Source organism: Aotus nancymaae, unplaced genomic scaffold, assembly GCF_030222135.1.
Source record: "Aotus nancymaae isolate 86718 unplaced genomic scaffold, 86718_ANA_hifiasm-v0.15.2.pri h1tg000028l, whole genome shotgun sequence".
NCBI lineage: Eukaryota > Metazoa > Chordata > Mammalia > Primates > Aotidae > Aotus > Aotus nancymaae.
This window is the reverse complement of record NW_026988441.1, coordinates 25,055,486-25,078,636: the sequence shown is the minus strand read 5'-3', so window position 1 is coordinate 25,078,636 and position 23,151 is coordinate 25,055,486. Positions and strand designations below refer to the sequence as shown.

General features: G+C 40.9%; 1 protein-coding gene and 1 pseudogene across 1 annotated transcript; one reads left to right on the top strand and one right to left on the bottom strand.

Moving 5' to 3' along the window:
• Positions 1-23,151, bottom strand: part of LOC110569459 (zinc finger protein 91-like) — a 72,604-nt pseudogene that overhangs the window by 24,513 nt on the left and 24,940 nt on the right.
• Positions 12,760-13,265, top strand: LOC105726295 (large ribosomal subunit protein eL34-like). Its single transcript, XM_012465689.2, has 2 exons — positions 12,760-12,959; positions 13,109-13,265. The coding sequence occupies exons 1-2, from the start codon at positions 12,760-12,762 to the stop codon at positions 13,263-13,265; spliced, it is 357 nt and encodes a 118-aa protein (XP_012321112.1).

Below are 23,151 nucleotides of genomic sequence, written 5' to 3'. Positions count from 1 at the left end.
AGGCTGGTTGACACAGTGAGGTTTTTTTTTCTTTAAATTTTTACAAGAAGTCTTGCCTTGTCACCCAGGCTGGAGTGCAATGGCGGGATCTCAGGTCATGGCAACCTCTGCCTCCTAGGTTCAAGCAATTGTCCTGCCTCAGACTCTTAAGATGGTAGAATTACACAGGTATGGCCAGGCATGGTGGCTCACGCCTGTAATCCTAGCACTTTGGGAGGCTAAGGTGGGTGGATCACCTGAGGTCAGGAGTTCAAGAACAGCCTGGCCATCACGGTGAAACCCCATCTTAAAAAAAAAAAAGAATTACACAGGTGTGTGCCACCACATCGGCTTATTTTTTGTATCTTTAGTAGAGATGGGGTTTCACCATGTTGGTCAGGCTGGTCCCAAACTCCTGACATCATGATCTACCCACCTCAGCCTCCTAAAGTGCTGGGATTACAGCAAGTGTGAGGTGAAGAAGCCAGGTTCTTTTAATGAACCAGCTCTCATTTGAATTAATGGAGTGAAGACTTTCTGATTATCAAAAAGATGGTGCCAAGGCATTTATGAGGAACTTGCCTCCATGACCTAAACACTTCCCAGCAGGTTCCACATCCAACACTTACTTAGGATTACATTGCAGCATCAGGTTTGCAGAACATAGACATCCAAACCATACCATAGACCAACTAGGCTTAACAGACATGTAGAAAACTTTCCACTCAAAAGCCAAAAAATACTCAATATTCTTAGCTGCACCTGATGTATTCTGTTAGGAAATATAGCAAGTCTTATTAAAGAATACCAGCTGGGGGTAGTGGCTAATACCTATAATCATAACAATTTGGAAGATGAAAGTGAGGGAATCACTTGGCACCAGAAGTTTGAGACCAGCCTAAATAACAGTGAGACCCTGTCCTTACAAATAATTAAAAAATCAGCAAGGCATGGTTATGCATGTCTGTAGTCTCAGCTACTTGGGAGGCTTAGGTAAAAAGATCATTTGAATCAAGAAGGCTGAGGTTTTAGTGAGCCAAAATTATGCCACTATACTCCACCCTGGGTGACAAGTTTGATCTTGTCTCAAAATGACAACAACAAATACATTTAAGACCAAAATCATACACTGTGTGTTTTCCTACCAAAACTAAATGAAACTAAAAAGTAAAAGCAAAATAAAAGTGGCAAATCCAAGAATAAATAAAAATAAAACACACAGGGTGAGTGTGGTGGCTCACACCTGTAATACTGGCATTTTGGGAGGCTGAGGCAGGAGGATTGCTTGAGCCCAAGAGTTTAAAATTAGCCTGGGCTAGGCTGGGTGCAGTGGCTCAAGCCTGTAATCCCATCACTTTGGGAAACTGAGGCAGGTCAGCAGTTTGAAACCAGCCTGGCCAATATGGTGAAACCCTGTCTCTACTAAAAATACAAAAATTAGCTGGGCGTAGTGGCGCAAGCCTGTGGTCCCAGCTACTTTTGGGAGACTGAGGCAGAAGAATCGCTTCAACTTGACAGGCAGAGGGTGCAGTGATCAAAGATTGCACCACTACACTCTAACCTGGGCCACAGCAAGACTCTGTCTCAAAAAAAAAAAAAAAAAATAGCGGGGATGGAGACTGCAAACCACTATGGCATGTGTGTGCCTATTCAATAACCCTGCAGGATGTGCACATGTACCCCAGAGCTTAAAGTACAATTTTTTAAAAAAAGAAAAAACAAAACAAAATGATTAAAAAAAAGAAATTACCCTGGGCAATATAGAAATGCTCTGTCTCCTAAAAAAGAAAGAAAACTGAAACACACTCTTCATCATATACTTGCTCAAGAATCAAACAGTTTAATTGTGTTAAAATGTCAATACAACCTACAGTAGTGAACAACTTAAATATCATCTATAAAAATCCCAATAGCCTGAACTCGGTGGCTCCTGCCTATAATCCCAGCACGTTGGGAGCCTGAGGTAGGCAGATCATGAGGTCAGGAGTTTGAGACCAGCTTGGTTAACATCATGAAACCTTGTCATTACTAATAATACAAAACTTAGCTGGGTGTGGTGTCGAGCACCTGTAATCCCAGCTACTCAGGAGTCTGAGGGAGGAGAATTGCTTGAAACCAAAACTCGAAGGCTGCAGTAAGCCAAGATTGCACCACTGCACTCCAACCTGGATGAAGAACAAAATTCCGTCTCAAAAATAAATAAATAAATAAATCACGACACCACAGTTTTATTACAGAAATACTGTTTAACATTTTAAAATTTGATTATAAACTATATCTGGCAAAACATCCATGAAAAAGAAAAAAGAGACATGGCCGGGCGCGGTGGCCCACGCCTGTAATCAGCACTTTCGGAGGCCGAGGCGGGTGGATCACAAGGTCAAGAGATCGAAACCATCCTGGTCAACATGGTGAAACACCGTCTCTACTAAAAATACAAAAAATTAGCTGGGCATGGTGGCGCGTGCCTGTAATCCCAGCTACTCGGGAGGCTGAGGCAGGAGAATTGCCTGAACCCATGAGGCGGAGGTTGCGGTGAGCCGAGATCGTGCCATTACACTCCAGCCTGGGTAACAAGAGCAAAACTCCATCTCCAAAAAAAAAAAAAAAACAAAAAAAAAAAACAAAAAAAAGTAACACATACATGCAATGGAATATTATTCAGTATTTTTTTTGTTTTTAAAGCTGCTGCAAATCAATATTATTCAGTATCAACAAAGAAAATTTTGTCACATTTTAAGATAAACTTTGTAAATATTATATCACCTATATAAACCAGCAATGAAGTGATGGATACTGTATGATTTCACTTAGATATATTAAGTAGTCATACTTACAAAAACAGAAATTGGAGGGGTGTTTGTCAAGGACTGGGGAGAGGGCAAATGGATTGTTGTTACTTAATGAGTATTTGATTTTAGTTTCACAAGATGTAAAACTTTTAGAAGTCTTTTGCATAACAATGTGAATATACTTAACATGCCTGAAACGTAAAACTTCTTTTTGACAACACAGGGTCTCACTGTGTCACTCAAGCTAAAGTGAAGTGGCACAAGTAAGGCTCACTTTAGCCTCAAACTTCCAGGCTCAAGTAATCCTCCTCTCTCCATCTCCCAAGTATCTGGAACCAAGGTGCACACCACCATGCCTGTCTATTTTTTAAAAATCTTTTGTAAAGAGGAAATATTTATATGTTGCCCAGTCTGGTCTTAAACTTTTGGGCTCAAGTGAACTTCCTGTCTTGGTTTCTCAAATATCTGAAACAAAAGATGTGAGCCACCTACATGTCTGACCCTGAAATGTACGGTTAAGTAGATTTAAGATGCAAAATTTCATGTTTTTACAACACTTTTCTAAAGGAAAAATTGCAAAAAATACAGATTTATAAATGTTTTCAAAAATTACCATCACACCACAGACATGTTTCTCTTACACAAAGAAAATATGTATTCATTATTAAATACATCATTAAAATAAGAAATGGTGAAAATATTTCCATGACCATTTGCTTATACAAGATAAAACAACCACTGAAAATCAGCTAAGAAAGAATATATACAAGTTAAGTCATAATCAATATTGGGGTCATATTTATAGATAAACAAACAAACATATCTAATCTGTGATAGACATATGGCTATCTTTTTATTTTTATTATTTATTTATTTATTTATTATTATTTTTTTTTTAATGAAAGAGAGAGAGGTGAGGAGAGAGAGAGAGAGAGACTGTTACATTCTGGAGTGCAGTGGTGTCATCTAGCTCACTCACTACAGTCTGGACACTCCTTGACTCGAGATTCTTCCACTTCAGCCTCCAGAGTACCTGGGACCACAGGCACGTGCCATTGTGCCCATATCTTTTTTTTTTTTAAGAGACAGAGGTTTTTTTTTTTTGTTTTTTTGTTTTTTTTTTTGAGACGGAGTTTCGCTCTCGTTACCCAGGCTGGAGTGCAATGGCGCGATCTTGGCTCACCGCAACCTCCGCCTCCTGGGTTCAGGCAATTCTCCTGCTTCAGCCTCCCGAGTAGCTGGGATTACAGGCATGCGCCACCATGCCCAGTTAATTTTTTGTATTTTTAGTAGAGATGGGGTTTCACCCTGTTGACCAGGATGGTCTTGATCTCTTGACCTCGTGATCCACCCGCCTCGGCCTCCCAAAGTGCTGGGATTACAGGCGTGAGCCACCGTGCCCAGCCAAGAGACAGGGTTTTACCATCTTGGTCAGGCTGCTCTCAAACTCCCGACCTCAGGTGATCTGCCTGCCTCAGCCTCCCAAACTGCTGGGATTACAGGCGTGAGCCACCGCACCCAGCGACATATGGCTATCTTTTAATTAAACCTCATATTGACTTAAAGTATACAAACAGAATTACAAATTGACTAAAATTAAAACACATAAGAAAAAACAAAAAACACAATAAGCTGATGTTAAACAAACCTACACTAGCTGGGCGCGGTGGCTCACGCCTGTAATCCCACCACTTTGGGAGGCTGAGGCGGGTGGATCATGAGGTCAAGAGATCGAGACCATCCTGGTCAACATGGTGAAACCCCATCTCTACTAAAAATACAAAAAATTGCCGGGCGCGGTGGCTCATGCCTGTAATCCCAGCACTTTCGGAGGCCTAGGCGGGTGGATTACGAGGTCAAGTGATTGAGACCATCCTGGTCAACATGGTGAAACCCCGTCTCTACTAAAAATACAAAAAATTAGCTGGGCATGGTGGCACGTGCCTGAAATCCTGGCTACTCAGGAGGCTGAGGCAGGAGAATTGCCTGAACCCAGGAGGCGGAGGTTGCGGTGAGCCAAGATCGCGCCATTGCACTCCAGCCCGGGTAACGAGTGAAACTCCGTCTCAAAAAAAAAAAAAGAAAAGAAAAGAAACCTACACTAAAAAAACCACTCATATGAAACTGCATAGCAATAAAAGACATATTCACTCATAATATTTGTTATGCAACATTAATGTACCAGTAAACAATTTGTCTACAGTATTTGACTGTAACTGTGTACTCATGAAAGCAGGTATTTTGAAACATTGGCATGCACTGTGTGGCAGTAAAATTTCAGAGAGCATGCAGTATAATTATAAACAAAATATTCAAATGAGAAACTGTTTTTTTTTTTTTTGAGACAGAGTTTCACTCTTGTTACCCGGGCTGGAGTGCAATGGCGCGATCTTGGCTCACCGCAACCTCCGCCTCCTGGGTTCAGGCAATTCTCCTGCCTCAGCCTCCTGAGTAGCTGGGACTACAGGCATGCACCACCATGCCCAGCTAATTTTTGTATTTTTAGCAGAGACGGGGTTTCACCATGTTGACCAGGATGGTCTCGATCTCTTGACCTCGTGATCCACCTGCCTCGGCCTCCCAAAGTGCTGGGATTACAGGCATGAGCCAACGCACCTGGCCAATGAGAAACTTTCAATAAATAAGCATCAAAAAGAAATGAGTGGCCAGGTGCAGTGGCTCACATCTGTAAGCCTGGCACTTTGGGAGGCTGAGACAGGCAAATCACCTAAGGTCAGGAGTTCAAGACCAGCCTGGCCAACATGGTGAATTCCCGTTTCCAATAAAAATACAAAATAATTCAATGGGCATAGTGGCGGGCACCTGTAATTACAGCTACGTGGGAGGCTGAGGCAACAGAATCTCTTGAACTTGGGAGGCAGAACTTTAGCCTGGGCAACAAGAGTGAAACTCTATCTCAAAAAAAAAAAAGAAAAGAAAAGAAAGAAGTGATAACTTTTATATTTTAAACATAAGCTATTTGTACACAAAATAAAATGGCTGTAATGCAACTTTAGAAGCAACGAATAGCCTTACATTGCTAAATTTAAAAAATATATTTTTCAAAATATACTTAGAACCTCTGATATATTAAACATATATTTAGCAATAAATTATATTGTCATTTAGATATATGCTAAAGAAGGCAGGGAAGAATCCTGGGTGGTTTTTTTTTTTTGCCTGTAGCAAATTTAAATTTATAAGTAACTATTTTATTAAACATGGAGTGTCCACGAATTATCTTAATTACTTTAGGCATAACATGTAAATTCTGGCATAGTGTCCTAAATGTCTTAATCTAGAATTACAGATAAGTTTGAAATAGAAGATAGAAAATAAAAATGTATAGCAAGAGAAACATCAGTAGGATGAAAAAATGAAAACAGCTATATTTGCTTATCCCTCCCACAACAAGAAAATGTCTCATCCATTCCTTAAATAAATGCCTTATGACAGAATCAAGCACCACAGCTCAAATCTGTAATGACAACTACATGGTACATAGAGGTTGAAGAACTGCTTCAGGCCTGGACTTCAAGACCAGTCTGGGTTACAAAGCAAGACCTTGTCTCCAGTATAAATGCCTTTAAGAGAGCTTTGAGATTTAGGCAGGGAGTTGTGAAACTCTGCTAAAGCCCAAGATTGACGAGTGTTCCTTTTCGGAGGGCAGGTCCTCATTCAAGTAGGAAACTACAGGACCCCTGGTCTTGGCTACAGATCAAGAAATGGTCCCACCAAGTCGGTCCCACTGAGAATTCTGACGTTACTCTGAAACCATCTCAAACTCCTCCCAGTTACAGTTTGGGAGAGGTCCTGGCATTCCTGAGACCTGGAGGAAGATACCCATTTGCAGCCATGCAGGCAGGTCTACAGACCTTGATCTTTACTGTGGTCCCTGAAGCAGGTCAATGACTCAGTTCCAGTTCCATGGGTAACAGTTCATGGCCAATTCTGTCTACACAGAAACCCAGAAATTTTCTCTGGTACTAAGTGAAAGCCATACTCATTTACATCCTGATATAAGGGCCATTTTATATGGACCTGACTGTAGAAACCTACCCTAGTGTCTGCTCTACATATAAAAGTCCTGAAGAATATTTAATTAAAAAAAAAAAAAAAACCAGGCCAGGCGCAGTGGCTCACGCCTGTAATCCCAGCACGTTGGGAGGCTGAGGCGGGCGGATCACGAGGTCAAGAGATTGAGACCATCCTGGTCAACATGGTGAAACCCCGTCTCTACTAAAAATACAAACATTAGCTGGGCACGGTGGTGTGTGCCTGTAATCCCAGCTACTCAGGAGGCTGAGGCAGGAGAATTGCCTGAACCCAGGAGGCGGAGGTTGCGGTGAGCCAAGATCACGCCATTGCACTCCAGCCTGGGTAATAAGAGTGAAACTCCGTCTCAAAAAAAAAATATACTGGGAATTACAACTACCTAGGCCCCTTGTAACAAGCCAACTAAATGTGGACCCTAGTGCAGACGCAGAAGCCTTGTGACCAAGTTACAACCCCAATTCACCACAAACCCCGGAGGCATTTTAGAACCCTGGGAACCCAACAAAAGATCTTTACCTCCTGAAATCAGTTTATGAAAACTTGAGGAGTTGTTTTCACAGACACCAATATAAAACTATATTGTGCTCGGCCGGGCGCGGTGGCTCAAGCCTGTAATCCCACCACTTTGGGAGGCTGAGGCGGGTGGATCACGAGGTCAAGAGATCAAGACCATCCTGGTCAACATTGTGAAACCCCGTCTCTACTAATACAAAAAAATTAGCTGGGCATGGTGGCGCGTGCCTGTAATCCCAGCTACTCAGGAGGCTGAGGCAGGAGAATTGCCTGAACCCAGGAGGCGGAGGTTGCGGTGAGCCGAGATCGCGCCATTGCACTCCAGCCTGGGTAACAAGAGTGAAACTCCGTCTCGGAAAAAAAAAAAAAGAAATTAGAGAAGACATAAATTTTAAAATATTTCATATTTATGGATTCAAAGAATAAATATTGTTAAAGTACCGTGTTCTCTAAAGTAATCTATATGTTCAACAAATGTCCTATCAAAATTCCAGTGGCATTATTTTTACAGCAATAAAAACTACATTTCTAAAATTTACAAGAAACTACAATAAACTTCAAATAGTCAAAGCAATCCTGAGGAAAGCAACAATGCAAAGGGGCACTTATAATTTATACTTTATAATTTCAAACTATATTTCAAGAATATAGTAATAAAAACAGGATGGAATGTACAGAAAATTAACATAAAAACCCATACAGGCTGGGCATGGTGGCTTATGCTTGTAATTCCAGCAATTTGGGAGGCCGAGATGGGTGGATCACCTGAGGTCAGGAGTTCAAGACCAACCTGATCAACATGGAAAAACCCCATCTACTAAAAATACAAAATTAGCCAAACATTGCAGCACATGACTGTAATCCCAGCTACTTGAGAGGCTTAGGCAGAAGAACTACTTGAACCTGGGAGGCAAAAGTTATGGTGAGCTGAGATTGCTCCACTGAACTCCAACCTGGGTGACAGAAGGAGACTCTTGTCTCAAAAAAAAGACAAAAAACAAAAAACAAAAATAAAAACAGAGACCACTACGAGTACACAGTTTAGACATCATACAATCAAGAGAACTAAAAAAGTAATTTAAAATAAAGTTTCTCAAAATCATGCAGATACCTGTATGATACCACAAAACAATAAGAAACCAGTCAGATTGTATAGTGTTTTATATGCCATGAAGAGGACTTTGGCTCTCACTGTAAACATGAAGGAAGATCAATGAAGGAAAAGTAGATTCCTTCGAGAATTTGAAATCATAAGAGAGAAGATGGCCTATGTGAGAAAACAACAAGAAAACAAACACCTCAGGCTTCCCAGAAACTATTTGCTTTGGAACACAGCTTCCCAAAACACATTGTAGGGACTGGCTTTTTTTTTTTTTTTTTTTTTTTTTAATCTTCCAACTTTTCAACTATGTCAACTGTTTATTCACTCTCACCTACCTGGGGGTTTGGCTACGATACTGTGTCTCTTCATATTCCAGGGATCTTTTCCTTGTTGCAGACAGGTGATCAGATCTGCCTTAGAGACAGCAATACCTGCTTTATTAAAAATAAATTACATGAATCTTGCTCATATTCTCTAATTACCAACCTACTACCATGGTTACTAAAAAGGATGTCATAGAACATTCTAGAAAATTAATCCCAAAATACTATTTAATGACAGAAAGTTCTTAACATTTAGAAAGTATTTTAAATTAGTAGGTTCTTAATTTCACCACCCGGTACTTATGAGTCAAAAAGTAGTGGCAGCAAGCCGATTTTTACATGGGGTCTACAATATTTTATACCACTAAATTTCTGAAATTACTACTCCTCTGGAGTGAAGGATACAGACCAACTCAGGAATGTAAAAAGTTCGGGCCAAGATAAAACATCTTGAAGAAGTTTTTTTCTACATGAACAATTCCTTAAGATTTTTTAAAAACAGGGATTAGAAATTAATTTATGGAAAGCATAAATTACCAAAAATTTTGATATAAAAATAGAGAAATGAAACCTTTAGGGTATATAAGGAATTGTGTATTAAAGTTATTCTCACCCAAGAAGACCAGGTTTCTGTAGTTCTCTAACATCACTTTTCTGTACAAATCCTGCTGTGCTGTGTCCAGGCATTGCCACTCCTCTAGAGAGAACTGTATAGCCACATCCCTAAATGTCAATGGCCCCTGAAAAACACACACACACACACACACACACACACACACATTTACAAGTTTCCATCGGCAGAATTTATCATTTAAGTTTAAATAAGAGAGTAAAGAAAATTGGTTCAGACTTACAGGAATGAATGAAATTATCTAACAATTTTTAACAAAGAAATATTCTCTAATGTATTCTCTAACTCTGAGAGAAGAGACTGGTATAAGCTTCACAAAACCAATGTATATATATATATGATACTTTCATGAATAATAAAGTATAAAACTAAAGGCATAAACACAAACATGTACATTTTTAGTTCTATATTTGCATCACAAAGAATGAGCCGTCCATACGTTTCAGACAAAAAAGACATGTTGAGTTAGAAGGCACCTCTTAAGGCTGGGTGAGGTGGCTCATGCCTGTAATTCCAGCACTTTGGGGGCTGGGGCAGGCGGATCATGAGGTCAAGAGTTCAAGACCAGCCTGGCCAGCATTGTGAAACTCTGTCTCTACTAAAAATACAAAAAAATTAGCAGGCATGGTGGCAAGCATCTGTAGTCCCAGCTACTCGAGACTGCACCCCAGCCTGGGTGACAAGGCAAGATTCAATCTAAAAATAAAAAGACTTTAAAAAGCACCTCTTAAATTTTAATATATAAAATAAACTGAAGATCTTGTGTAGATTTTTTTTTTAAGAAGATATGAAATAAAGTCTGAGTCTCTGAATTTTTAACAATCTCACCAGTAATGCCAATGTGTTTGGCCCAAAAAGAATATTTTCCCAAACATGCAGTAAGTGGAAAAGCCTGTGTTTTACCCAGTTTTTCTGATCTGTAAACAAAGATCAAAAGAGTCTTCATTTTCTAAAGACTGAGATAATGAAAAGAAAACCTGTGAAAGGAAGGCAGCTACCAGATTAAATGTGATGGTTTATGCACAGCTCTTCTTTAGCTACATAAATAAAGATAGTTAATAATGACAAGAAAAATAAGTAACTCTATAGTGAAATAAATATTTCAGAGCTCTTTAAGTCAATTTTAAAATGAACTGCACTAGGACAACGTTTTATGATGTGCTGATGCACAGAGAGGAACACAGCATCACTGCTGAGATACTGCCCCTCAAAAAGTAAATTATAGTCTGAATTTAACCATAAAGAAACATCAGTTTTATGTAGAGTTCAAGATGGAGTATTGGGAGTTGGGGGAGCAAAAAAAAAAGATGCAGTATCTTCTATGTTCTGTAATGTTTAATAACAACTTAAAGTAGTCTTTCTTTATCACTTTAGAGAGCAGGTATCTCCCAATAATTTCTTTTATAACTTTCAGGGTAATAAATGTCATCCTGTTTAAATAAGCATTTTCTTAATCCTGTTCTGCATAGAGCTAATGGATAACACAGATGAAACCCTCAACATTACCTGTTCTCCATCTTTACTAAGAACGTCAGCTTTTCCCCAATAGGAATCTTGAGTATCCACATTTTCCCATGTTCAACAGCAACAAATGGAACATTTTTATTACTGCAGATTACAAATTCATGGTGAGACTTCTGCATGGCATATAAAAAGCCATGATTTAGAAAGTGCAGAGATGGCTCTAGGACAAAGGAGGCAAATACTTAGCAGAGGCTAGGCTCGGTGGCTCACACCTGTAATCCCAGCACTTTGGGAGGCCAAGGCAGATGGATTATGAGGTCAACAGATCGAGACCAACCTGGCCAACATGATGAAATCTCATCTCTACTAAAAATACAAAAATTAGCTGGGCATGGTGGCATGCACCTGTAGTCCCAGCTACTCGGGAGACTGAGGCAGAAGAACTATTTGAACCTGGGAGGCAGAGGTTGTAGAGACCCAAGATCACGCCACTGCACTCCAGACTGGTGACAAAGCAAGACTGTGTCTCAAAAAAAAAAAAAAAAAAAAAAAAATTAGCAGAGACCCTTAACTATCAACAGAATTTAAAAAATTAGTTAAAACAAACTGATCAGGGGGAATGAAACACAAGTAGAGAAGTTAACGTTTGTGACAACTAAACGCTTGGTACTCCAGGAGGCAGAGTAGACACAGCTCTTCATCTGAAACATGTTTCATATTTAAAAAGCCATGTTTTCTCTTTCGCCTTCTTTGGAAATCCTTTTCAGATGACATTCTCTAGAGTAGTTACACCAGCATCTTCAAAAATTCCTTTAAAGGTGTCAGCACCAGTTGTTTAGCTGCTAGCCTCACACCCACAGATAAAAGAACTAAGAACTGCAGAAAAAGCCCAGCCATTTCTGTTTTTTATAACAGAAGAGATTCAGGAATCATGGGCTGCTCCACGAATATAAAAATATGTTTCTCTATTTCTGTCTTCAGAAGTGTACCCCCACCACAAATACCAGCAAGTTTTGCTACAGTAATAAAAATATGAGTCACACTGACCTCTCCCTATCAAAACCAAACAGAAGAGTCCCTGTGACCAAGTGCAAAGGTGAAATGTAACTCTCATAAATGTATCTTGAACCTCTCATACTTAATTCTGGCCTCATCTCATAGTCACATGAGACACAATTAAAACAACATAAATACTTTACCTGGGTGCAGTGGCTCATGCCTGTAATCCTAGCACTTTGGGAGGACAAGGACGGTGGATCACGAGGTCAGGAGATCGAGACCGTCTTGGCTAACACGGTAAAACCCTGTCTCAACTAAAAATACAAAAAATTAGCTGGGCATAGTGGCATGTGCTTGTAATCCCAGCTACTACGGAGGCTGAGGCAGGAGAATCGTTTGAACCTAGGAAGCGGAGGTTGTAGTGAGCTGAGATCACACCACTGCACTCCAGTCTGGGCACCTAGGTGACGGAGCAAAGCTCTGTCTCAAAAACAAAAACAAAAACAAAAAAACTTTCACCTAGAAAAAGAAACAAAACCTGTGGAAAAAATACAAGTAAAGAGATTTCTGCAAATTGGCCGTGTAATCCTAATGAGAAGCCTGGGCTGATAACCACTTAGCTAAGCATTGCCTCTCAAACTTTAATGAGCTCAAAAATCACTTGGTAATGTTGGTCCAACTCTATGTAATTCTGCAGGTTTGGAAAGGGTGTTTCAAACAAGTCCCTTGTCAATGCTGATGTTGCTTCCCCAGTCTCATTATTAGCATTAGTTGAGAAAGCAGGCACAGCACAGAGTCCCTTACACTCAGCACTCCTGTCACAACCAAATACTTCTGGTACAAATAAAAACAAAAAATCTCTACTCACTCTTCAGAAGACATTGTCTGCAGGCACTCAAAATGGTCCAGCATTTCACATACCAACATAGGCTTCCAAACAATAGCTTCTCTAACAAAACTAGGCTGTCCCAAAACTCTGGTAATAGAATTGTTTACCTTTATACCAAGAAGATTGGGAAAGCACCAAAATATGCATGTGGTATGTGCCCCGGCAGACTTCAAGGGGTTCGGGCTGTAAGACCAAAAGTTCTTTTGAGATTGTCCAAAACAAGCTGGGTGTGGTGGCTCACGCCTGTAATCCCAGCACTTTGGGAGGCTGAGGTGGGTGGATCACCTGATGTCAGGAGTTCAAGACCAACCAGGCCAACATGGTGAAACCCCATCTCTATAAAAATAAATAAATAAATAGATTGTCCAAAACAAAGAAACATGTCAGCAGGGCCTATGGTGGTTCCATGTGTGCTAAATTTGTTCATCACAGGATTAAGCTTGTTTACTTTATTGAGGCGCAGAAAATTGTCCTGAAAGTGTTAAAGGCACAAGCACAGAGTCAGAAAGCTAAATAAAAAAAGAAACTTTTTTGAGTAATAAGAATAAAAAAAATTTTTTTTTGGAGATGGAGTCTTGCTCTGTCTCTAGGCTGAAGCGCAGTGGCATGATCTCAGCTCACTGTAACCTCTGCCTCCCAGGATCAAGTGATTCTCCTGCCTCAGTCTGCCTAGTAGCTGAGACTGCAGGTATGCACCACCATGCCCAGCTAATTTTTGTATTTTAGTAGAGACAAGGTTTCACCATATTGGCCAGGATGGTCTTGATCTTGACCTTGTGATTTACTCACCTCAGTCTCTTAAAGTGCTGGGATTAGAGGTGTGAGCCACTGCACCTGACCTAAATATAAAAAGATTAGAAAAAAAAAAGACAAAAAAAATCTCCATTCTAAAGTTTTATATTCTTTGCTGGCCCTTTAAGGTTTACAGAAAAAAACAGAAGGCTGAAATGTCTGAATAAGTCTGTATTTTAAAAACAACATGCACACATAAACTAACGCAATGTTTATTAAGCAGGTACTATGTACTCAAGAGTATGTTACAGCACACTGCGCTGGGAATAACACATTATGTGATTAAATCCTAATAACACCTTGAGAGTTCATACTATGTGTTCAATAATTTTCAGGATTTAGATAACGGGCCCAGAAATAGTATTTCTTCCTCTGTTTCTCTGTCATTGATTTTCTTAAAAACATAAACTAATGGCTAAATGTAGACAGATGATGATATATCAACAATTAAAAGCTAAATATAGACAGATGAAGATCTACAGATAAAGAAATATAAACATAGAAAGAATTTAATGTAACTTAGAGAAAATTTTTTATGTTTATATTTACTTGTTTGTGACTTGTGGAGCAACTACTAGATCTGCAGGAATACAAAACAAGTTGCCAAATGGAATGTTTCTGTAAGCACTGGTTTTTTTTTTTTTTTTTTTTTTTTCAGACGGAGTTTCGCTCTTGTTACCCAGGCTGGAGTGCAATGGCCCAATCTCGGCTCACTGCAACCTCTGCTTCCTGGGTTCAGGCAATTCTCCTGCCTCAGCCTCCTGAGTAGCTGGGATTACAGGCACATGCCACTATGCCCAGCTAATTTTCTGTATTTTTAGTAGAGACGGGGTTTCACCATGTTGACCAGGATGGTCTCGATCTCTTGACCTCATGATCCACCCGTCTTGGCCTCCCAAAGTGCTGGGATTACAGGCATGAGCCACCGCACCCGGCATAGCACTGGTTTTAATACAATATTTAAAAATTAAGATCTTGAAATGTATACTTTATTTTTCTTATGTATCTGCTTTTGGGTTTCGGGATATTGTGAACACCAACTCTAGAAAGTCAGCACAATTTACCAGCCAAAACTTGAATCTTTATGAATCAGTTTTGTAAGGAAAGACGCCAGAGTGGGGCCAGACCTAAAAAAGGCCTCCAAAAAGGGTGAATCTTATCAGAACTGAGGCAGGGAGAGACCCTAGGTAGAAATTGTTCTCTATGCCTCTGCGGTATTTCCAGTTCTGTTTTTACTAAGCTTACCTAAAAACTTAAATTTCAGAGTTTATGTGACTTTATACTCTATTTTTGCCACTGCTTTGTCAATTTTATAACATATATTAATAAGCAATTTAAATGAATCTTTTAAAGTTTTCTAGGATAATTTTATTAGAAGATAAATATGTATTATTAGAAAAGTAAAAGAAAAACAAATAATAATAACTCTTCAGTTCATAAATAACCCTTCAGATAATAACATCATAAATCACAAGAATATTTAAAAAGTGGCCCAAGTTGTTTTTTTTTTTTTTTTGCAAACATCTATTCATTGTATCAACCATATGATGCTTAATTCAATCATGTATCCAATTGCTAGTCTAGATTAAAAGTTCCTAAATGGGAGGGACTATGACTGCTTCATCTATTTTTTAAATGACCATATGTAATGAAAGCTATTACTTTATTTGTTTGAGTCATCAGAACTCCTTTTTGTCTTTTACCCAAGTACCAGTAAACTTGAGAAACTCTCATCTGAGTATCAACCAAAGTTATCTCTTGTATCAGGGAGGAGACAACACAGGAAGCAGCTTGTTAGCCTGACACAATTCTGCCCTGGGCATTCTCAAATGTCTTACTTAAAGACACCTAGCTGATTGTGAGAGGATTCCCAGTGACCCAGGGCTGATGGCACAATAATAACCCAGGCTGAAGAAACTCAGGCTGATTCTAAATAAAAAATGGAACTGCCTTGGTGGAGCTCCAGAAGCTGGATCACGTATCCTGATTTGCTAGCTTTTGGGTAAGAAGGACAAGAATACTCTACTCCAATATCAAAATTTAAGGGTAGGTATAGTTGTGGTCATGTCTCTGGATACTTTGGGGCCTTGATCTCTCACTCTTAAGATGCTTGTTTACACCTACAGATTATGTCATCAGATTCTATTCACACCTGGAGCCTCTCACATAACTGTAGCGTTCACTAAACAAGATCTGAAAAGCTCACCAAGCCACACTCTCAAAGGGGTGTCTTTAAGATTTCTTTGTTGATGGCCTGGCAAGGTGGCTCACACCTGTAATCCCAGCACTTTGGTAGGCCGAGGTGGGCCAACTATGCGATCTTTGACAAAGCTGATGAGATGAATTCCCCATTTAATAAATGGTGCTGGAACAACTAGCTAGTACTATGTAGATGATTGAAATTGGGCACATTCCTTACACCATATATAAAAATCAACTCAAGATGAATTAAAGACTTGAATGCAAAACTTATAATTAAAAAAAAAAAAAACACCTGGAAGACAAATAACCTAGAAAATACCATTCTAGGCATAGAAACTAGCAAAGATTTTATGATGAAGATCCCGAAAGCAATTGCAATAAAAGAAAAAGTTGACAAATGGAACCTAAAGAGCTTTTGCACAGCAAAGGAAAATATTAACAGACTAAACAGACAATCTAGAAAATTTTTAAAAGTTGCAAACTATTTTCTTACAGAGATTTAATGTCCAGAATTTAAAAACTTTAACAAGGCCAGGCACGGTGGCTCACGTCTATAATCCCAGCACTTTGGGAGGCCGAGGCAGGTGGATCACGAGGTCAAGAGATCGAGACCATTCTGGTCAACAAGGTGAAACCCCGTCTCTACTAAAAATACAAAAAAATTAGCTGGGCATGGTGGCGTGCACCTGTAGTCCCAGCTACTCAGGAGGCTAAGGCAGGAGAATTGCTTGAACCCAGGAGGCGGAGGTTGCGGTGAGCCGAGATCGCGCCATTGCACTCCAGTCTGGGTAACAACAGCGAAACCCCACCTCAAAAAAAAAACTTAAACAAGTTGACAAGAAAACAACATACCACTGCATTAAAAAGTAGGCAAAAAAACACGAACAGATGGGGGCCAGGCGCTGTGGCTCACATCTGTAATTCCAGCACCTTGGGAGGCTGAGGCAGGCGGATCACCAGGTCAGAAGTTCCAGATTGCCGGGCGCGGTGGCTCACGCCTATAATCCCAGCACTTTGGGAGGCTGAGGCGGGTGGATCACAAAGTCAAGAGATCAAGACCATCCTGGTCGACATGGTGAAACCCCGTCTCTATTAAAAATACAAAAAAAAATTAGCCGGGCATGGTGGCGCATGCCTGTAGTCCCAGCTACTCAGGAGACTAAGGCAGGAGAATTGCTTGAGCCCAGGAGGCGGAGGTTGCGGTGAGCCGGGATCGCGCCATTGCACTCCGGCCTGGGTAACAAGAGCGAAACTCCGTCTCAAAAAAAGAAAGGGGGAAAAAAAAAAAAAAAAAGAAGTTCCAGATCAGCCTGACCAACATGGTGAAACTCCATTCTCCTAAAATTACAAAAATTAGCCAGGTGTGGTGGCACACACCTATAATCCCAGCTACTCTGGAGGCTGAGGCAGGAGAATCACTTGAACGTGAGAGGCGGAGGTTGCAGAGAGCCGAGATGGCACCATTGCACTACAGCCTGGCAACAAGAGTAAAACTGTCTCAAAAAACAAACAAACAGGCCAGGCGTGGTGGCTCACGCCTGGAATCCTAGCACTTTGGGAGGCCGAGATGGGTGGATCACCTGAGGTGAGGAGTTCGAGACCAGCCTGGCCAACATGGTGACACCCCGTATCTAAAAATAACAAACAAACAAACAAACAAAAAAAAATGAACAGATGTTTTTAAAAATACAAATATGTGGCTAGCAAAAATATTTGTTTAAATGTTCATCACATTAGAGAAATGCAAACAAAACAAAAAACTACAGTGAGATACCATCTCACACCAGTCAGAATGGCTGTTGTTAAAAAGTGAGTAACAGGCCGGGCGCGGTGGCTCACGCCTGTAATCCCAGCACTTTGGGAGGCCGAGGCGGGCGGATCACGAGGTCAAGAGATCGAGACCATCCTGGTCAACATAGTGAAACCCCATGTCTACTAAAAATACAAAAAACAGTCTGGCATGGTGGCATGTGCCTGTGGTCCCAGCTACTCGGGAGGCTGAGGCGGAAGAATCGCTTGAACCCAGGAGGTGGAGGTTGCAGTGAGCCGAGATTGCGCCATTGCACTCCAGCCTGGCGACAGAGCAAGACTCCGTCTCAAAAAAAAAAAAAGAAAAAAAAAAAAGTGAGTAACAGATCAGGAACCGTGGCTCATGTAATCCCAGCACTTTGAGAAGCCAAGGCGGGCGGATAAACAAGGTCAGCAGTTTGAGACCGCCCTTGTCAAACATGGTGAAGCCCCATCTCTACTTTAAAAAAAAAAATACAAAAATTAGCCGGGCACAGTGGCTCACGCCTGTAGTCCTAGCTACTTGGGAAGCTGAGGCAGAAAAATCGCGTGAATTCGGGAGGCGGAGGTTGCAGTGACCAGAGATCATGCCACTGCACTCCAGCCTGGGCGAAGAAGCAAGACCCCATCTCAGAACAACAACAATAAAAAAGATACCACGTAACTGTACCTAACCAATTACTAAATTCAGTTTTCTTCATTGTACATTTTATAAAAAAACTTTCCTTCAAGCCTCTCCCATAGACCACAAACTACAAATCAAACCATAGCTGAGTGCTTTACAATTCTAGAACCACTCTTTGATTAAATTCTTTAATATTTTTGCAGAGACTCCCATAAATTTTTAATAGGAGGAAATAGAAACTGGGAACTCCACAGAACAAAGCTCTTTAATTCATGAAGCCGCACACCAAGTCAGGATTCTTCCCTGACGACCCTTTCATGGTTCCTGCACAATCTGGGAGTGACACGGCACAGCAGGTGCAAAGCTGCCCAGAGAGTGCTCCAGGCCAGGGCTCAGTCACTGCGCAGGGAAGAGACAGGACGCCTGGCGCCGCTGTCAGTGCAGCAGCCATTTTATGGCTGAAGAGGACTGAGGCCGAGCTGGGTAAAGAGAACTCAGGGCGCAGATTGTGGAGCTGACTGCGGTGAGGACTGAGTCCCGCCACAGCCGCTTCCCACTGGTTCTACCCTACCCCTTCCCCTCCCTCGCGATGTCGGACTGGCACTCTCACCATTTCTAGGCTTCCAGGGGATCCCAGCGTCTTAGCTGTGGAGCTCCCAATGACTGCAGGTCAGGGGGCCACAGACGGTGGGCCTCTAGGAGCCGAGAACACAGAGAAATAAAGAGGGAACCTGGAGTTGTGGCTGCAATGAGACAAAGGACCCGCCATATCCCGGAAGCCGTCCTGTCTGCTTCAGCTGCATGGCTGATTGGACCATTCACTGCCCAGCGTCGCTGATTGGATAACGTTTAAAACCCCACCTCTCAGGCTCTGAGTGACAGAAGATGTGGATTAGATGCCAGTCTGAAGAAAAAGTGACAGCCTAGGCTGCAGTATTTTCATGCAGAGCTTCCTCCCTGAACTGAGCTAGGCCCACCCCAGAGGATGTTTGCATTCAACCTTGTGTATAAGGTCATATGCATTTGTAAATAATATATCACATGGCTATACATAAATAAAAAGTATTATAACAAATGTATTAGAATTTCAGCTTTTTTTTTTTTTTTTTTTTTTTTTTTTTTTGACCAGGGCATGTGGATCACTAGGTCAGCCTGGCCAAGATGGTGAAACCCCATCTCTACTAAAAAAATACAAAAATTAGCCGGGCATGGTGGCCCTGTAATCCCAGCTACTCAAGAGATTGAGGCAGAAAATTGCTAGAACCTGGGAGTAGGAGGTTCCAGTTAGCCAGGATCGCGCCACTGCACTCCAGCCTGGGCAATAGTGCAAGACTTCTTCTCACAAACAAACAAACAAAAAAAGATTGTAAAACATGTATGGAAATCTAGAGTGGTCAAAAATGACAAATTTGGTGGATTCATTTATAAAGCCTTATAATTTGCTTCAGTATAGATAAGAGACTAATACAAAAGTAAAAGTTTATTTCTCTGGACAAAAATTTTGTACTTTTTTTTTTTTTAAGATGGGGTTTCACCATGATGGCCAGGCTGGTCTTGAACTCCTGACCTCAGGTAATCCACCTCGGCCTCCCAAAGTGCTAGGATTACAGGCTTGAGCCACCGGGCCCGGCCTTGTACATTATTAATATGACAAAGTAAAATGTTTTTGTACACCTTTTGAATAAATTTGAAAACAGAGTAGAGTGAGAATTCTTCTCATGCTGTCTTTCTCAGGTGTTTAGATTGGGAAAATCAATCTCCTATATCAAGCAGTAAATGATTTTGTTTTTTAAAATTCTTTTATTATCACTTTGTCTAAGTGAATGATTATTATTTTATGGTGACCTGTGATCCTATTGTGGTAAAGCGTTTTTACCCTTTGATACATTTGACAAGCTTCCCGAATTCACATTTCAGCTAAAAAAAATTGTCTTTTATTTTTTTTGACCCCTAAGTTTTGGATGTTACAGAGGTCCAATGCAGCATCCAAAAAAATGATTAACAGAATTATCTGATATGGTGAATTACATGGAAAACACTGTCAAATTAAAAATGATGTTTGACCTTCTTTAACATTTTAATAAATGTTATTAATGTTTATTCCAAAATTGTATACAATTTTTCTTTTTTTTTTTTGAAATAGAGTCTCACTCTGTCACCCAGTCTGGAGTGCAGTGGCACAATCTCAGCTCACTGCAACCTCCGCCTCCTGGGTTCAAGCAATTCTCCTGCCTCAGCCTCCTGAGTAGCTGTGACTACAGGTGCACGCCACCACGCCCAGCTAATTTTTTTTTTTTTTTTTTTTTTTTTTTTTTAGTAGAGATGGAGTTTCACCGTGTAGCCAGGATGGTCTCAATCTCCTTACCTTGTGATCCACCCACGTTGACATCCCAAAGTGTTGAGATAACAGGCATGAGCCACCACACCTGGACTACAATTTCTAAAAATTTAAGATACCTGAGTATATGCTATTAGTTATAATTATTGTTATGACTGTTATTATGATAAATTATTATAGGCCACAGACATAATCAACTTCTTTTCATTTGTTTCTTTATAACCATTTCAGGTTAATAGTTTAATTCTGATGTAGCTTCTAAAAACTTCAAAAGCATGTGAAATTCTAGAGTATTATGTCTTTAAGGAGGTTTATGAAAAGATGAAAATGACCCAGACAAGTTGAGTACAGGTTTCCGATAATTTGAGAATCATATTGTTTAGACTGGTTAAGGATCGTATGAATTCTAATGAAGAAACTGACTTATAAAATTTATAACCCAGGGAGGGCCAGGCATGGTGGCTCATGCCTGTCATCCAAGTACTTCGGAAGCCAAGGCCTCAGGATCACCTGAGGTTGGGAGTTCAAGACCAGCCTGACCAACATGGTGAAACCCCGTCTTAAAAAAAAAAAAAAGTAAAAAGAAAAAAATTTTAAACCCAGGGAAAATAAAAATTGACTAAATATTGGGAAAAGACCCTTTAACATGTTTATGCTAAATCTGCCAGTACTGAATGTTTTAGCTATGCCTGCCATTTGAATAAATTTTGTGGTCCATGTCAAATTACCTATGACAGTTATCAGTGCTATGCACTGATTTATTTAAGAGAAAATAAATTTCATGTTAAATGTGGACTCCTGGAAAACCTAGAAAGCCAACAGTTTCTTGTTTATTCTTGGTTTCTTATAGCTTTTATTATTGAAAGTGTTGTATTCAATTACTCATCACAGATGAGATAAACTAATGTAAATTAAATATAAATTAGGCTGGGCATGGTGGCTCACACCTGTAATCCCAGAACTTTGGGAGGCCGAGGTGGTCAGATCACCTGATGTTAAAAGTTCAAAACTTGGCTGGGCGCGGTGGCTCACGCCTGTAATCCCAGCACTTTGGGAGGCTGAGGCGGGTGGATCACGAGGTCGAGAGATCGAGACCATCCTGGTCAACATTGTGAAACCCCGTCTCTACTAAAAATACAAAAAAATTAGCCGGGCACGGTGGCATGCGCCTGTAATCCCAGCTACTCAGGAGGCTGAGGCAGGAGAATTGCCTGAACCCAGGAGGCGGAGGTTGCGGTGAGCCGAGATCGCGCCATTGCACTCCAGCCTGGGTAACGAGAGCGAAACTCCGTCTCAAAAAAAAAAAAAGTTCAAAACTAGCCTGACCAAAATGCTGAAACCCCGTCTCTACTAAAAATACAAAAGTTAGCAGGGCATGATGGTGGGTACCTATAATCCCAGCTACTTGGGAGGCTGAGGCAGGAGAACCTGCCTCAGGTTCTCCTCCTAGAACCTGGGAGGCGGAGGTTGTGGTGAGCCAAGATGGTACTACTGCACTCCAGCCTGGGCAACAAGAGCAAGACTCTGTCTCAAAAAATAATAATAATCCAGAGTCTGTCTTCTGAACACTAGATCTGGCTGGTCATATTCGCTCAGGGCAGTAGAAACCTGTGAACATGACAGTGAGCTAGTTTGGGACCCAGGCTCAAATTGTCCTGAATGCTCTGTTTTTATTTCACAATGCTGCCATCTCTGTAGGAAAAGCCTGTGTTAGCCAGCTGGAGAATAAGATATCATGGACAGGAGAAACAAGGGGCCCCTGTTGACAGCTCCAGAAGCAGAAGCTCATTCCCAGAAACACAGCTGTTTAGTCAACAAGCAGCTGATGATACATGTCTAAAAATGCTCAGCAGAGCCTAGAGAAATGGCCACACTGAGCCTAGCCTGAATGACTGACCATCTGAATTGTGAGCTAATAAATTTTGGATGGTTTGTTATGCTGCAATAGCTAATTAATACATGCACCCAGTGTAGGTAGGATGCCAGGATTTAATGACAGTTTCAGTACTACTTACACTCTCACAGTGCACGATCTAAAGGTACTATTTTTTTCCTCTGGTTTAAAGTTAGGTGTCTTGTAAGGTAATATTGAGTAATGCAGAAATACATGTAGACATCTATGTGTGTGATTTGTGCTTTTACCCACACAGTCCCCTACACCACAGGAGAAAACAGGTAACCACAGCCTGGCCATTAGGGCCAAGCCAAATAGCAAAATCAGCTTGCCTTTAATTTATCTTATTTTTCTTTCTTTTTTTTTTTTTTTGAGACAGAGTTTTGCTCGTTACCCAGGCTGGAGTGCAATGGTGCAATCTGGGCTCACCACAACCTCCTCCTCCTGTGTTCAAGCAATTCTCCTGCCTCAGCCTCCCGAGTAGCTGGGATTACAGGCACACGCCACCATGCCCAGCTAATTTTTGTATTTTTAGTAGAGACAAGGTTTCACCATGTTGACCAGGATGGTCTCGATCTCTTGACCTCGTGATCCACCCGCCTCGGCCTCCCAAAGTGCTGGGATTATAGGCGTGAGCCACCGCGCCAGCCTAATCTATCTTTTTCTTATCTAAAACTTGGAGGTCAAGAGTATGGACAGTTCTGAAGACACAGGGTTCTCTTCTGCTGTGGCCCCATCATCTTTTGTCACTATTTCTAGAAGGA

Bases quoted from the DNA above. Each gene is read 5' to 3' on its own strand.
- LOC105726295 (XM_012465689.2), top strand. From the start codon at position 12,760: ATGGTCCAGCATTTCACATACCAACATAGGCTTCCAAACAATAGCTTC. The intron at 12,960-13,108 runs GTCCAAAACAAG...ATAAATAAATAG, and splicing joins CCAAAAGTTCTTTTGAGATT to ATTGTCCAAAACAAAGAAAC.